General features: G+C 45.9%; 2 protein-coding genes across 2 annotated transcripts; one reads left to right on the top strand and one right to left on the bottom strand.

Annotated features, from left to right (window-relative positions):
* Positions 1–1,487: 1,487 nt before the first annotated feature.
* CD2BP2 (CD2 cytoplasmic tail binding protein 2) lies at positions 1,488–9,413 on the bottom strand. The gene is made up of 7 exons (XM_081836661.1): positions 9,255–9,413; positions 7,950–8,031; positions 7,544–7,676; positions 5,512–5,669; positions 3,894–4,398; positions 3,372–3,493; positions 1,488–1,816 (listed from the first exon to the last, which is right to left on the bottom strand). Exons 2-7 carry the CDS (start codon positions 8,022–8,024, stop codon positions 1,706–1,708), a joined length of 1,104 nt encoding a protein of 367 aa, XP_081692787.1. The 5' UTR covers positions 8,025–8,031; positions 9,255–9,413; the 3' UTR covers positions 1,488–1,705.
* A 2,796-nt stretch (positions 9,414–12,209) lies between these two features.
* Positions 12,210–14,506, top strand: LOC309327410 (sesquipedalian-1-like). The gene is made up of 2 exons (XM_081836665.1): positions 12,210–12,235; positions 13,685–14,506. The coding sequence occupies exons 1-2, from the start codon at positions 12,225–12,227 to the stop codon at positions 14,316–14,318; spliced, it is 645 nt and encodes a 214-aa protein (XP_081692791.1). The 5' UTR covers positions 12,210–12,224; the 3' UTR covers positions 14,319–14,506.
* Positions 14,507–16,264: the final 1,758 nt, after the last annotated feature.

Genomic DNA, 16,264 nt, shown 5'->3' with positions numbered 1-16,264 from the left:
CCCATTGCATGGGACAGACAAAACCTAGCAGACAAAGTTTTTCTCGCCACTGAATGTCCAATGTTCAGCAAAAGTATATCTCTGCATATCAGGTGCTGGGGCAAACGCAGGGTCGTCGTCACTTTCAGGATGTGCTTCCTAGAGGGCGACCCATCAATAGACACAGAAAACTGTGCTAGGGATGTTTTCCAGTGTGTTCCAGTAAGACATCTTAAAGGAAGGGGTTAGAACCTGTGGTGCTGGACTCTCAAATCCCATCAGCCCCAGCCAGAATGACAAAATCGCCAGGCAGTCTAATATCCAGAGCACTAGATTCCCCATACGGAGGAAATGTGGACTTCAGACTACCAAACCTCTATTTTGGTCTGTACATCAGTGGCTTGTTTCTCACTGCCAGAACATTAACCCATTATCCATCTTTCTGAGCCTGCTAGCGGGATGTTTTCAGCTTTTAAAGATAAGAACCCACAATAAATATATTGTGGGAATTCTAGCTTCCGAGGAAGTAACACAACTATTTACTTGAGTGTGGGACAGTTGTGCTGGATGGCCGACTTATAAGATCTTAAATGAGCTCTGATCTACTGGATAATCGACTGGACCAGCATCACAGAAACTAAAGGCACCCCCTTTCCTAGCACCCTCTTTGAAAATGAGGTTTCTTCCTTATGAACAGGAACAGCCCAAAGCATTTTGTCGCCTCAGGCAGAGCAGAAATCTCTCCGTGCCACCCCCAAGTCAAGTTGCATAGTTTCCAAAGCTAGTGAAATTATTTTCTGTGCTTGTGGCAGGAATTCTCGTGATCACCTCTCCCCGACAATAAAAAAATACTGTAATAATTAACTTGCTGCCCTTTCAAAACACCAAAATATCTGTATGCGGCCAACATTTAGAAGTTGTTTTTATTTTGCTGTTGGCTTTAATTTCTGCAGTTGTCCATTTTAAAAAATCTGTGCATGTACCAAAAATACCTGTCTTGTTTTAAAGGCTCTGGACTAGTGTGTATTACAAAGGGAAGCCACCATCTGATTTGCCTAAACACTCTAACCTGTAAGATCTAAGAGGAATGGGTGTAGATGAAAGGGGGAGGGGCACACTTAAAAGCATGGCCTTCTCATGAGGTTCGTAAAGGAGCTGAAGAGCAATGAATAAAATTTGAGTCATGAGTAAGTTTGGGTAAAAAAAGGCCCCCTTTAAGTCAATCCCTACATATGAAAATAGTAATAGACACAAAGTAAACCACAATTTCTCCACCAAATATTGTGCAAGATGGTAGAACAGTGAACTATGTCACTGAATGGCAACTAGTTTTACCCTCTCTACCTCCCCCCAAATCTTCTATTTCCTTGTGTATGAGAGTCTCTCCTCCCCATCACTTAAGATGAGGAGCAGACAAGAACTGGCAGCTAGAAGGCTGCATGCCAATCCCTAACCTATGCCCAACACACGGGAATCATCAGCAGCGAAACAGTAACCAACCCAGCCAATTTAAGGTTGACTCTTTTTATTTCTCGCAAAATGCGAAGCAACCTCAGAATGAGACGGCAAAGCAAACCTCTCCCTCTGTAAACACACGCACACAAACACACACACACACGCCTCTCCTCCCCTGGCCCCCACCCCCTAAAGTCCGGCAAGTTCTTTCAGTCCACCGCTGTGTTGAGTTGCATCTCTTGTGCTCAGTGGGGCAGGAGGCGGGTTCCGATCACGTGTAGAGGTCAAAATCAATGCGCTTGGAATTGTAGAACTGGCCCTCGGAATTCTCCACCTTCCGGCAGTAAACCCCATCGGGGAAATAGCCTTGGGATACCCAGTCCTGGAGGGATACAGAAGAGGAAAGTGTTGAAGGAGAAAGGGAATTGCTGAGAGAAAAGAGATGGAGCTGGCAAACTGGTTGGGGCCAGGGGGTGAAGTGAACAAACAAGCACTGGGGGGAAATTATCAACATAACCAGCAAATTCAAACATGACTGACGTTAGCATATCAAGGGGACCAACAAAATCTGGACACATGGAGAGCCCCCCCCCCAAAAAAAAAAGTTGGTGCACCTAATGGACGTGGGGGTCCTACAAACTAAAATGTGTTAGGTGGTTTTCACTCAAAAACAGGCATGGAAATGAAGGTTGTGAAAGGCTAGAAACTTGGCTTTAAAGATGAAACCGGAGATTCTGCAGAACCCGAATTCTGCATTCAATGCCCAGTTTTGTAACTGAGATATTGCACAACACACATTGCTGGCAATATTTTCAGAGAAAATGAATGGTGATGTGCAAGAATAGTCCAGATTTTGCACTTCTACGCAGCCTACTCAGAGGTATTATCTTAAACAAAAGCCAACACAGTAAATAAACAGTTCACTCGTAATATATCAGTGGTGAAATGTTCATTTCTTCTCTTTCCAAAATAGATTTTATCTTGAACAATTGCAAACGCAGTAATAAGCAGTCCACTTGTGATATACCAGTGGTTCAGTGCTTGGACGCCGTTCCAGTAATCAGACATTTTGTTGATTAGTCATCAAGCTTTGTAGTAAATAATATATAAGACAGTACGTAAATGACTTAAAGTAGGGATATATCTGTCCCCATCTGCATATTTCCATCAGGAGGAGCATAGAAAGAGGAGGTTTAACAAACTGAAGGACATCTTTCAGAACAAAAAATTGCAGTAGTAAATGTAACCAAAATGATCTCTGTGGCAACTGATTACATTAGTGTTAAAAAATCCTTGATGCAGCTTGACAGCTGTCACTACAAATTGAAACAACTTCTCTAGCAACATGATTTCCTTGCTTAAGTGGAGTTCATAATCCCAGTGTACAGGAATTATTCTTCACTGTCTTTGCATATACGATACTTTCATTAAATGTTTGCATTATTTTTACATATGGAACTCTTTTGTTTTTACACTTTTCTTGTTTTACAGTTACCAATGTTTTATTTGTTTTTATGATTTATATTTTATTGCTGCAACACACCTGGGACCACATGGTAAAGAGCAAGTAAGAAATCTAACACATTGCTTCTCCAATATGCCCACAGCTGCTCACTCACCTCAGCAGGCAAGCCACAGCGATGTGCACTTGCAACCACGGACAAGACTTATACACCCAGGAACAATAAATGGATAGAGGTGGACGTGAAGATCAAAGATTTAGGGGAAGAAATGAACATTAAAAAGAAAAGAGGGAGGAAAAAAACAAAGGCTACTGAAAGGATGGAAAAACAAAAAATTATCAACAAAAGGCCACTGGTATAGGTGGAAAGAATGGAGATTGAATGATGAAGACAAGATCTAAGACAAGAGAGAGACATGAAGAAATATCTGAGAGAGAAATAACAGTGGTTTGACTGCCCCACTTTGTCTCTTACCTGCATCTGGGAGCTGCTAAAGGGGCCATAGAGCTCGGACGTGTTTGTGTTCTCCCATTTGTATTCCCACATGACCTCGGAGAGAGCATCGTCATCGCCCTGCTTTTGCTCCTCACTTCCCACTGCCGGAAGAATGTTAGAACTTGTGTCAGGTTGCCAATTCCAACAATAACCCAACGGCTAAGATCCGAAATACAATCAGGACAGTCGTGTAGTACAGCTGTACTACTTCAAACATCAGGATTCTGGGGGCCAGGTGGGTGATCCCACATTTGAATGCTTCCCCACAGAAACACCCTGCATGTTGAAAGCTCAAATATCGGAGAGAATCTTAAGAGCAGAAGCCTTTTCCCAAGAGGGAATACTTTTCTCTGCAGGCAGAAAATGAGCACAACACACCTTCCTCTACCTGCAGCGGTAAATCTCAGCAAGCAGCTGCACCAGGGGATTATTATTTTTTTGCAAATCATGTGCTTTTGGTCTTCCCAAAACAGCAATGCAGTTCCCAACAAAAGGACTCACCCGCTGGTGTCTTCTCCCCCAGTTTCGCTTCATCAATATCCTCAGCAAACATATCGAGCTCTGGTTCGGCTGCGGATGCTGCTGCAGGAGGTTGCTCCAGGGCCCGGAGCCTCAGCGCCAGCTTCTCCCGAGTCTCCTGGTAGATCTCATACACGCCTCGCGCCACCATTTGGTCAGCCAGCCCCGAGAGGCGCTCCAGCTGCTCTTTCCGTTCTGGCGACCCGGGCTTCTGGGGCTCTCCTTCCTCGGCTGGCTCTGCCTCCTCTGCCTTCAGGCGGCTCCAAGGCCTCCTCTGACGCCCGCTCTTCTTGGGCCCGCCCTTGTCTCCCAGCCTCTGGATGGCCCTGGCCACCGTCTCGCCAGGCAGCACCAAGGCCACCATCCCTTCCAGCAGTGCCTTCTTGTCCAAAGGTGCCCGTCCGACTTCAAGATCCTCTTCCTCGTCTTCATCGGCAGAATCTAGCGGTGGCTTCTTCTGACCAGGACGCTGCTCCTTTATCCTGACCTGGTTGGGAAGCGAAAGGGACAGGAAAGCCGTAAGAGGCAAGTGGCAGACCATTACAAAATGTGGATGAGCTCAGCTTGTGAGAGCATGGTGCTGATGACGCCAAGGTTGCAGGTTCAATCTCCGTAATGGGGCAGCTGCAAATTCCTGGATGGCAGGGGGGTGGACGAGATGGGCCTCAGGATCCCTTCCAACTCTACGATCCCAATGTATGGGATTCAGATCCAGTCAAAGAACTCTAGCAGGTGCCGCAAGCCAGAAATAATACCCTTTTTGTTATTTGCACTCCCTGTTTCTATTAGATATTCCCAAGAATCATAGCAGCCCTGTTTGATGCAACATTAATTCACTGGTTGTCCAATTCTTGTGGTAGTAAAAAGCCATGGAGGTAAGAGAGCAACATTATTCCCGCTTACTTAGTTTTAAAATACTGCACCTGACTATGTTTTCACCAACTACAGACATCTTTCGAAAGATAATAAAATTCTGAAGTTTAACTTGTGCTGTAAGCATACAGGGGAAGGGGGGAATCCACAAACAGGGCGGGGAGGGAAACCCACATCCTAACCCATTTTGCCTATTTCTCATGTCTATCCTTGCACTGGTTTCTATTGTGTAAGGTACTGTGTGCGCAGTGCGGAGCTTGTATGGGAGTACACAGCATCAAATCCCTACTCAGGTATGAAGCTCCCTGGGGTTTGGGAGGGCTGCTGTCTCCAAGGCTATATTGTCTCAGAATTACTCCAAGAACTCTAAGTCCTGAAGACCATGCAGGAAAGCAGCTTAGTTATGACAATCAACCTGATTTATTTCTGACTACTTATGGTACCCAGATTTGAGCCATGAACCCAGTTCGCTCCTGTCCTGGCCGCAGAACTATAGCCCATTCTCCCTACTGCTGTTCCCTCTTGCAGACATTTCAGAATTACTTCCCAGAATCTCTCTATTTATGATTGTACAATGCAAGCACAAAAACTGATGCTTTGCTTCCTGCTACAGTGCAACTGGGGAATCAATCCAGCCCCTCTCTCTATACACTGTAGGAACAGCCAAGGTTATCAGCTCCCTGTTGTCACAGACTCTCTTCTGCTCAGCCCAGACAGGCAACCTTACCCAATCTATGTTGTCCAACCAGTTATCCCGAATCATCGCCTCTTTCTTCAAGAAGTAGTTGCCTTCTGAATCAAAATGGCCTTCTTCCATCTCCTCCTGCAAATTGAATGGAGTGATCCGGACCCCATCTTCATAGTCAATAGTTGCAGATTCCTGCCCTACAAGAGTAAATAAGAAAGGGGGGGTCAAATTATGATGGAACAGCCTCTCATAATACTAGAATAAAATGAATGTTAACTTTAATAAATCACTAGAGCAGGGCTGATACGAAAAACCGTAAGAACATCCTATACCCTTTTAAAATGTGGCTCTTTTCTGGGGGGGGGGTTGGGGGCGGGGGCGGTGTTACTGGGTAGCCATTTTTATTCTGATTATATATGTTGCAATCTTTTCTGTGAACCGCCCAGAGACCTCTGGGTATAGGGTGGTATATAAACTTAGTAAACACCTACACTGAAGAAGTGTGCATGCACATGAAAACTTATACCAGTAACAAACTTAGTTGGTCTCTAAGGTGCTACTGGACAATTTTTTAATTTTTTAAAATATATTTCAACACCAACACCAACAACTTGAGAAGAGTCTGCTGGATCAGGCCAGTGGCCCGTGTAGTCCAGCATTCTCACAGTGGCCAATCAGTTGCCTGTAGAAAACCAGCTGGATTTGAGCACTAGAGCCCTCTCCCCACCTATGGTTTCCAGCAACTGGTATTCTGAACCATTGCTGCCTGCAACTGTGGAAGAAGAGCACAGCCATCATGGTCCGTGGGCATTGATAGCCCCTATGAATCCTTCCACTCTGCAATCATAATTCTGCTAGCCTTAGTACATCCAATAGTGTTTATAGGTAAAGGGACCCCTGACCATTAGGTCCAGTCGTGGCCGACTCTGGGGTTGTGGCGCTCATCTCACTTTACTGGCCAGCATGACTAAGCCGCTTCTGGTGAACCAAAGAAGTGCATGGAAATGCTGTTTACCTTCCCGCCAGAGCAGTACCTATTTATCTACTTGCACTTTGAGGTGCTTTCAAACTGCTAGGTTGGCAGGAGCAGGGAGCTCACCCCATCGCGGGGATTCAAACCGCCGACCTTCTGATTGGCAAGCCCTAGGCTCTGTGGTTTAGACCACAGCGCCACCCGCATCCCAATAGTGTTTATACGCGTACATATATAGAGGCAGGATCCCCTATTTTAGCTCAGCACTCTGACATGGCTTCAGGGGGCTCAGAGGTGTGAGGCTGAAGTACTATGAGTGTTACCAATTACCCATCGCTAAAACAAGTCCCAGTTTTTACCTTGGGCTCTGGAAGGGAGGGCTGGGGATGACCAGTGGTGGATGGCCAAGATACTCCAGCCACTCCAATGGCCAGCCTCCCAATGAGCTCCTATTCCCCCCCATACAAGCTCCAAACATATGGAGCTGAATTGGGGAGTATGCATCTTCCACAGAGGAATTGGGGTGCACTGATCTTCCATAGAGCTGTAGTTATGAGATCAGGGGCTACAATCCTATGCACACTTACCTGGGAGCAAGTGGGCTTACTTCTGAACAAAACATGCATGAGGCCTCTTAAAGGGTCCCGACAACCCAAAATATTGTCTTCGCTACCAAGACCTTCCAAAATTTGTGAATACCTAAACACAACCTACTTTAAAAGGATGCTGTAAGGCTTAATGAAATAATGTATACAAAGGGCCTTGAACACATTCAGCCCAATCCCATGCATATCTACTCGGAATTAAATCCTATTAAGTTCAGTGGGATTTACTCCCAGGTGTCCCTGGATTGCAGCCTTAGTTTTCATGCAGATTTCCCCCCTTATGTACTGAAATAGATATTCCATGGCTCCATTTCATTTAGGTCTGCCACATCCATACCACTGCAGTTCCAAGCAAAAGTAGCCTCTCTTGTCTTTATAGGGACTAGTGGCTGGCTTGCTGTTTTGGGGGGTTGCAGAAAGTTGAAATATCACAGAATACAGAATCTCATTATCCAAATATGTACACGTACCATGGTTCCAGTTCCATACTTACCTTCTACATCATCTGATGCAAGGATGTCATATTTGCTGCCTCGCCCTTCCTCCTCGTCATCCTCCTCATCACTGTCCAATGAGTGCTTGCCCTTAAAGCGGCTGCCTGGGCCTCCAACTGCAGGTTCCACCAGCTGTTAAAGAGGGGGGTTGGTTGGTAAAGAATGCAGAAATTATCCATTCAGAAGCTGAAGAATCTGCCTGTATTCCCCAGCATCACTAGTTTAGAGGGATTTTTTTTCCAAATCAGCAGCTTATCCCTCTTTTAAGCTCCCCTAAATCTTCAGGATAAGCCATTGTGCATTCTCAAGTCAAGCTCCCAGATTTTATATGCTTTAAACGCGCAGTTCCTCGTTCACTTTATCCCCTGAATATGAAGATATTGGAGAATAGCCCCTTTCGCTCACCTTCTTTTTTGGCAAGTTCATTTCCTCCTCATCCTCATCGCCTTGGTCCTCAAAGGTCACCTTGCGTTTTGACATTATGGCTCTACGAAAAGCAAACCAGATTCAAAAGATGAGCAGAGGGGATGCAAGACACCCAAGAGTGCTATCTGTGGGCAACACAGGAGAGGGGCTTGGCTGTTCTGATGGGTTTGGTTAACCAGAATTTGCATAATGCTGCTTCCACTGCTGATAAGGCCCTTATCTCTACCATGCAGGTCTCAGGGGAAAGGGCTTTATCTCCACCATGCAGGTCTCTGGGGAGGGTTTGTAAACAAAGTAACTGTAGGCTCCATCTTTCCTGCATATACTGGTACGTTTTACCCTCTGCAAAAGCAAATCCTATCACAATACATCTCAACCTGTTACGTAAACTCAATGAACAAAAGATAGCAAATAAGAACTCCTTGCGTATTCTATCACAATGCTTTGATTTAGAAATAGCTGCACTAAGAAACCCCAAATTTCTTAGTAAGAATGGCACATTTAAGTTTTGTATACATAATTTACTCAGCTTCCCAAAGGATTTTTTTCACATAGCTCAGGTTTTATTTGGGGGCCACAAAAAGGGATGTGTGCGTGCAGGCTAATAAGCCTCTAAAGAGCAAGGAGTGCAACACCTGAGCTCTGACCACGAAAGTTAACAGCAGCCTTGGGAGAAAGGTAAAATGCTCCAATTAGCTGGCAGACTTAATCCCAGGACCATGGGTTCGAGCCCCACGTTGGGTGAAAGATTTCGGCATTGCAAGGGGCCGGACCAAATGACCCTCGTGGTCCCTTTCCAACTCTTCTACAATTCCTCCTCTTCCTCCTCTGTACTTTGGCTGCTGGAAATAATCCAAACGTAGTCAAGCTTCGCTGCTCTTCATCATCTCCAGAGGACTAAAACGCAAATGAACTCCAGGCAAAATGTGGGTGCGTTTTTTATTATTATTATTATTATTATTATTATTATTATTATTATTATTATTATTATTATTATTATTAAAAAGAAACCCCGACACCAATTACGTCCCTAAATTAACCACGCTAACTAATTGAGGGAGAGGCCTCCCAAAGAAGCCTTTCGCATGGCTCGGAGGCCGCCCCGCGCTTTGCAGGTGTGAGCAAGGGGGGGTCATTGACCTGGGAGCGCACCTGGGCAGGTATGCCGCCGCCGCCGCCACCCCCCCCCCCGCAGCCAGACGTTCAGGCGGGGCGGGAGCTATTAGAATGTGCGCATTACGTCACTCGCATCCTCCCCCCCGCGCGACGGAATGCGACTCCCACCTGAGTCCTCACGCAGCCCCCCGCTGCCCAACTCTCAAACCACCGCGGCGAGGCAATCAACATCCGGGTCCCGCCGCGCCATTCGACGAGGACGTGACGCTAAGCAGGCGGCGGCGCACGCGCCCCGGAAGTGACCGCAAAGTATTGGCAAGCGCCGGCTTCGTTCGCGCCGACTAGCACGAAGAGTGTGGGCAAAGCCTGCGCGCGCGCGCGCGGTACGGGTAATTTCCTAATTTTGGACCTCCTCCTCGGGCGGAAGTTGTATATCATTCCAAGCCTGTGCAGCCCACAGGAATTGTGCAGTTTATTGCTCAGCTCCAGTGTATCTTGGGTTGCCTGGGTGCAAAGCCACGCACACTGGACTTCCTCCTGTATAGGACTTCGACCTTAGGAATGAGTGGTTCTTTAAACTGATGTGGTTTTAATGGCGCAAATACTGCAGGTGGAATTAAAAGGGAACCACACACGTTCCTGAAACAGGTCAAGCAACAACCCTCAGCCATAATGGTTAAACTGAACCTCCATGGTTCAAGGCACTGTATCCCTGAATAACAGCTGCAGGAGATACAAGCATCTCCTTGGTCCTTTCAAATCATAGGGCAGATGAACCTTTTGTTTAAGCCTGATGCAGAAAGCCTCTTCTTTACCTTGCCACCAAACAATATATATATATATATATATATATATATATCCACACCCAGAGGTATCAGGGCGGTTCACAGAACAAAATCAAAATATAAAACCATGAAATAAATGATCAAAATAAAAACAACAACCCAATAACACCCCCCCAAAAAGCAACCCCACATATTATTATTATTTATTGGCTTTATGTCCCACCAGACACAGCATGCAGAGATTCCCATGTTTAGTTAAGGCAGAGGCTGCCGTTGCCTGCAAGAATCTGTGGATTAGGGTACTAATCCAGCCTTTAATATGTCTTTAGCCCTATTAGTTTGTTGCAGTGAGAGAGTCTTGCGGCACCAACAAATTTACCATGCCACAAGCAGTAGCTTGTTTCTTAATACTGTAGAAAAAGATGGCTTATGCCACAATACAATTGTTGGGTTGGGCTACAATTTACTGTACTTCTAGGCCAACTTTCATTCAAACTGATGTCAGGGTTGTGTGCAATAAACATAAACAATATTTATTCCAAATAACAACAGCAACAACTTCATATGAACAATAAACTGAGGAGAAGAGGAACTATAAAATGATAAGGGAGACTGAGGCAACAAACAATTTAAAATATGTGGGCAAAGAAAAATGCCTTGGCCTGGCACCAATAATTATATTTTCTGCATAGAAAAGTTAGGGCACCATGACAGTAAAAATCTTCTCTGTTCGATATGTAATGTACTTTCACTAGAAAGAGCACTTGAAAAAGGACCTCACTCAAAGATCTTAGGGCATGGACAGGCCAACAGAGCTGTCTTTCCCATTGGGCTTAGTGGTGCGTTGCGCCTCTCAGGGTCACCCCAGCGAGTGGGGGAGCTGTGCGGCTTTGCCGGTGGCCTCCCCTTTCCCTGCACGCCCTCCAGCTGCGCCACGCCAACCACATGGCTTGTGGGTGTGCAGCTTGCCTCCCAAGTCTTCGTGGGAGGAGAGCGACCCCTTGCAGAGGCTTGGGGAAAAGTCAACAACTCTGGGAAATGGGGGGCGGGGGGGGGGAGGCAGAGGGATCTTTGCACCACGGCGCAGGATATGCTTAAGACAGCCCTGCAGGGCTCCCAGCTATTCCAAGCTGCTGGGATAGCTCAGTTGGCAGAGCATGAGACTCTTAATCTCAGGGTTGATATTGGGACAAAGGATTTCTGCACTGCAGAGGTTGGACCAGATGACCCTCATAGTCCCCAGACACAGGCATTAGAAAATAAATATAACATGGCAGTGTTGCCCTCCCTCCTAAAACAAAACAGAGGGAACCATCATCAAGGAAAGCCACAACTTTTCCTGAGCTGCCTTTCCTCACTATTAGGTGGTGATAATTAAAAGTGATAATAATAATAATAATAATAATAATAATAATAATAATAATAATAATGTTTATTTATACCCCCCCCCCAGCCAAGGCCGGGCTCAGAGCGGCTTACAAGCAATAATAAAAACAAGATGAATGATTACAACTTAAAAATAAAAATAAAATACAACATTAAAATAATGGAACATTAAAATATTAAAATGTAGCCTCATCGCAGGAGGAGAAGGAAAAGGGGGGGGGGAGAGGGAGGGAGGGAATCAAATTGGCTCCAAGCCAAAGGCCAGGCGGAACAACTCTGTCTTACAGGCCCTGCGGAAAGAAATCAGATCCTGCAGGGCCCTGGTCTCATGAGGCAGAGCGTTCCACCAGGCTGGAGCCAGAGTTGAAAAGGCCCTGGCTCTGGTTGAAGCCAATCTAACTTCCTTAGGGCCTGGGACCACTAGGGTGTTGTTATTTATGGACCTTGAGGCTCTCCGTAGGGCATACCAGGAGAGGCGGTCCCGTAGGTACGAGGGTCCTAGGCCGTGAAGGGCTTTAAAGGTCAAAAGCAGCACCTTAAATCTGACCCTGTACTCCACCAGGGTCATTCACCCCCAACAAGTCAAATGAGACTGTAAAGATCCCTTGCCAGGGAGCATCCAGCTACTTGAGTCTTTGGGGTTCCACCCTTTGAGAATTATTGACCCAATAATTATACTCTCGTAGCCCTTCCACTTGGCTTATTATGTACAGAGTTGATGCTGGGCCTCTCACAGATGAATGACAGGCTGAAATGCAACGGATCCATCTCCAAGGAAAAGTTTTAAAACAGAGTCCAAGAGTAAGCAGAGAGAGAATACAACTTGCTCATCAAAAGCCTAATGAGGAAAGAAAAAAATCTTTATAATACATCTAAAGACTGCAAGAGATGAAAATTGCTGGTTTTCCCCAGCAGTGCCATTACTGACAATACCCGATCCCTAGAAACCACCATATTTTCTTAACTAATGATGGACAAGTAAGTATATGATATTCCAGGGTGGGTGCATGGGGAGCGGGACAGGCAAGCTCAGAAAAGGGGGCACTTTATAGGGAACTGTAGCAACTAGAACTTAGATCCCAACGATTCAGATTCCTGCATTGCAGGGGGGTTGGACTAGATGACCCTCCGGCCCTTCCAACAGTTCTATTATCCTACCCTCCATTCCTCACAGCTATTTCTTCCTGAAACGAATCCATTCTAAGACAACTCTCTTTAGGACCAGAGAGAACTTTCCTTTAAGTTTCAGTAATTGGTTGTGGGTTCCTTACTTCCTCTTTCTAGTTGCTTGTTCTTCTTGATCTTGGGAGAGAAATTGTGGGTGGGGAAAGCAAGGGACCACGATCAAAGGGGAGGCAAGCTTCTCCCATAGCTACCTTCTCTTCCTGGATCAAGTGACTTGTGAATCGCCAGGTGAGCTGTAGTCCCGCCCCTTCACCTGGGAAATGTTTCCTCTTGAAGAGTGGAAGGAGGAGAAACTGCCATGAAGGAAAACCAAAAGGGGGAGGAACTCAGACGCATCTGACACCAAAGGTAAGGGCATTCAGGGGAGTTCGTTTCCCTTTTTTACAATATCCTCATGTTTGCTTGGGACACTTGCTATAGTTACATTTATTTCAAGACAAACTGGGGAAGTTCTTGCTGCTTCCCTCTCACTCCAGTTCTTCTCCAGCTTCCCCCCTTTCCCAGTATTTTCTTTAATTATGCATAGATTCATCCTCTCCTTTTTTCTTCTGGCGCCCTTCATCCTATCGTTTCATTACTTTTCTTCCTTCACCACCTTTTGTCCTCACTCCTTCTAAAACCATTATTTCAATTTGTTTATCTGTCCTGTTATGCTTATACAGTATGGCACAATTGGTTTGCTCCTTCACTGAGTTATTTCCACTTTTGTTGCAACATCCTACTCTAGATCCTGTTCAGTTTTCTTAAAAATAAAATAAAAAATCCATCCCAAATTAGAATCTCTCCCAGCTGGATAAACACCACACATTTAAAGCAAACCAATAATCCTGGCAACTGTAGTTTACCCGCAGGGAGCTATACTTCCCAGCACCTTTAACCAGCTACATTTCCTAGGATTCTTTCTATTTCGGGGTGTGTGTGTGTGTGTGCGCGCGCGCGCGCGCGTGCTTTAAATGTAAGATGTGTACACAGCCAGAGATCTTTCATCTCCCCTTCAAACGCGTGATCCCTTTTCTCATGTGCTTTGCTTCATTTTTTCTTATTCCCTTTCACCCCATCCCTAAGTTATTCCACACTCTCCCTCATTTCTTTTTTTTCACACACACACACACACACACACACACACACACACACACACCGTTCTATATCTGGGCCCATTATCACCTGTACTTTCCTGACATGCCCACTTGTTTCATTCACCGCCACCAGTCGTCCATCATTATTTCACCCCTCATTTTTCAGGGTTCTGTCCGCCATGAAACTCCACCTCTCCAGTGCTCTCGCATCTTCCCACCTGAGGCATCTCCCAGACCGGCAGGGATTGCTGTACAAGAAGAGCATCCGCACAGCCTCCTACCGGCCATGCTGGTGCGAGCTCTGGGGAAATATCCTCTTCTGCCGAGACCAGTCGGGAGATCGGGGTCCTCTCCGGCTCATCATCCTGGAAGGCTGCACCGTGGAGCTGCAGGAGTCTGCATCTGAACCGCACACCTTTGAGATTTCCTACCCCAATGGGGTACCTGGCGCCCGATCCTACAAAATGGCGGCCGAGAGCCAAGAAACCATGGAGGGTTGGGTGCGAGCTCTCAGTACGGCAGGCTTCTGTTACCTCCGAGCTTTGGTGACGGAGCTGGAGGGACAGTTTCAGATGTTGAAGCACCAGCAACCTCCCAAATGTGAAGGACAACCGAGACACTTGGCAAGAGACTTGAAACACCCCACTACAAAACCAGCGGTGGAAGCTGGTCCCTTCAACATGGGTTTTGTCCAGCTCCACCAGCAATTTGGAGAAGATATTGTGAGGCTGAGGCGGAAGTGGCAGGAGAAGCAAGTCAAGCAGCAGCCAAAGAATGAGTCCTTGATTGATTTTGATTAGGGCAATTCAGGCCATACCAAACGTTTGGACCGTGCCTTTGGGAAGTCTAGAATCTATGAAGTTTCAGGCAAGAAAGTCATGCAGAGCCAGTATCTGATTAATGCCTTTGAAACATATGTCAGCATATTGACATTGATTTTTACATGCTACAAGAGATTTTAATAAATGTGTATTTTTAAACAAAGAAACCTACCAGCCTTGAGAATTGCTTTGTTTACCATAGTAGCAGCTGCCATACCTGATATAGTGAGAAAGGAGGTTGAGCTCAGTAATGGTATATTTTGGTGAGCGCTTATTGTGGGTGGAGTCTTCAGCTGTGCCAACCTCCTGAGCGTGGAATCAAAACCATTCGCCAAAGTGAAAGCTTGGCTTCTTTGCCATTATTTGGTCCAGCCCATGCATTCAGTGGTGTGATGAAAACAGCATTGGCCTACTCTATGGTCTTTGACTGGTGGGTCAGGACCATAGCTGTCAACTTTCAAATTTGAAAATAAGGGATCAGCAGCCTCGAAAAGAAGGGATCAGCAGCCTCACCTGTCCCGGGGAAAGTCTACGGGATATCTAACAAACCAGGATAGCAGCGGGAAATGGCGCTGGAATAAGGGAATTTCCTGCAAAAAAAGGGAAGGTTGACAGCTATGGTCAGGACCCTTGCCTTAGCCTTAAGGATGCAGTGCCACAACAGCACTATCACGATATGGTAAAGTAGCAATAAAAATGAAGCAGCAGGTATCCACCATGTCTGGCCTAAAAGTTGACTGCTATCAAAGCCAGGATTGCCTGGAGAGTGGGGGCTCAGCAGAGCCGCAAGCAGACGTCTCCCTCAGATTAACTGTAAAGAGATCCTGTTAACTGGGAGAGACGGGCCCTTCCGAACACAAAGTGTGCCTCGACCTCTAAACTATGGTCCTTCCGATGGCGTCATCTTCCCCAACCCACCATAACACATACACACACACACACACACACAATTTATCAATGATTTCCAGGTAGTTGCTTACGCGACTCATCATAAAATCATTCCTCCAGCACGACTTTAAAACCTAAAAGGATCTTTGTTCCCAATAATATTCTGAATTTTCTGTATTTCGATTTTCCAGTTCTGCTCTCACACCCTTAAAGTATCCATGTGTAATTTTACTTTATGTTCACTTGCTCCCTGGTTCAACATCATTTGTGGCTGCCCAACATGGCACTGGTCCACCTCCGGCTACACAAGCCCACTGATTTTCCCATACACAGATCAACAACGAAGATTCAAGAGAGCCAGGGCAGTGGCTGGTTGGGTGGGGGACGGTATTCAAATCTCCATTCCACCATGAAGTCCACTAAAGTAACCATTGTCCAAGCTCTGTCTCAGCCCCACCTATTATGCAGGACTGCTCCATGTATGTCATCCATAAGTTTCTTGGAGAAAGGTTGCAATAGGTGGCAAACATATTGATCTTAAAACCACCAACAGCCTTCCCCAATCATGGCAGAATTGAGAGGGACGTCAAAAGTCACAGAGTTTTGGGACAAAGAATATTTGACCCGGCAGCTGATGCTGGAATACATCTTCCCATCATCCCTTACTGTGGACTGTGCAAAGTGGAGCTGATGAGAGCTGGAATCCAACAACATCTGGAGATTCTCTTCCCTGATCAAGGTCCCCCTACAGAATTCATGTTGGCAAGCTAGTAAAATGTGGGCTAGATGGCGCTACCATGACATAAGAGTTGTAGCTAGTGAGGGATTGCATCCAAGGAGTGCTCATCAGTGGCTCCTGGTCAACCTTAAAGAGAAAATGTCCTATCTGCTCTTATCTTTTAAGTACTATGGTGATATCACTTCAAAGAGTCCCCTCTTCTCCTCAAAGGATCCTGTAGTTTGTTCAGCGTATTGAGAGTTGTTAGAAGACCCCTATTCCCCTCACAGAGCTACAATTCCCAGAGTCCCCTGGGAAA

The sequence above is a fragment of the Podarcis erhardii genome (genome assembly GCF_964252035.2).
Source record: "Podarcis erhardii genome assembly, chromosome: 13".
NCBI classification, from domain to species: Eukaryota; Metazoa; Chordata; class Lepidosauria; order Squamata; family Lacertidae; genus Podarcis; species Podarcis erhardii.
Note: the sequence above shows the minus strand (reverse complement) of the source record. Positions and strands in the feature narration are given on the sequence as shown.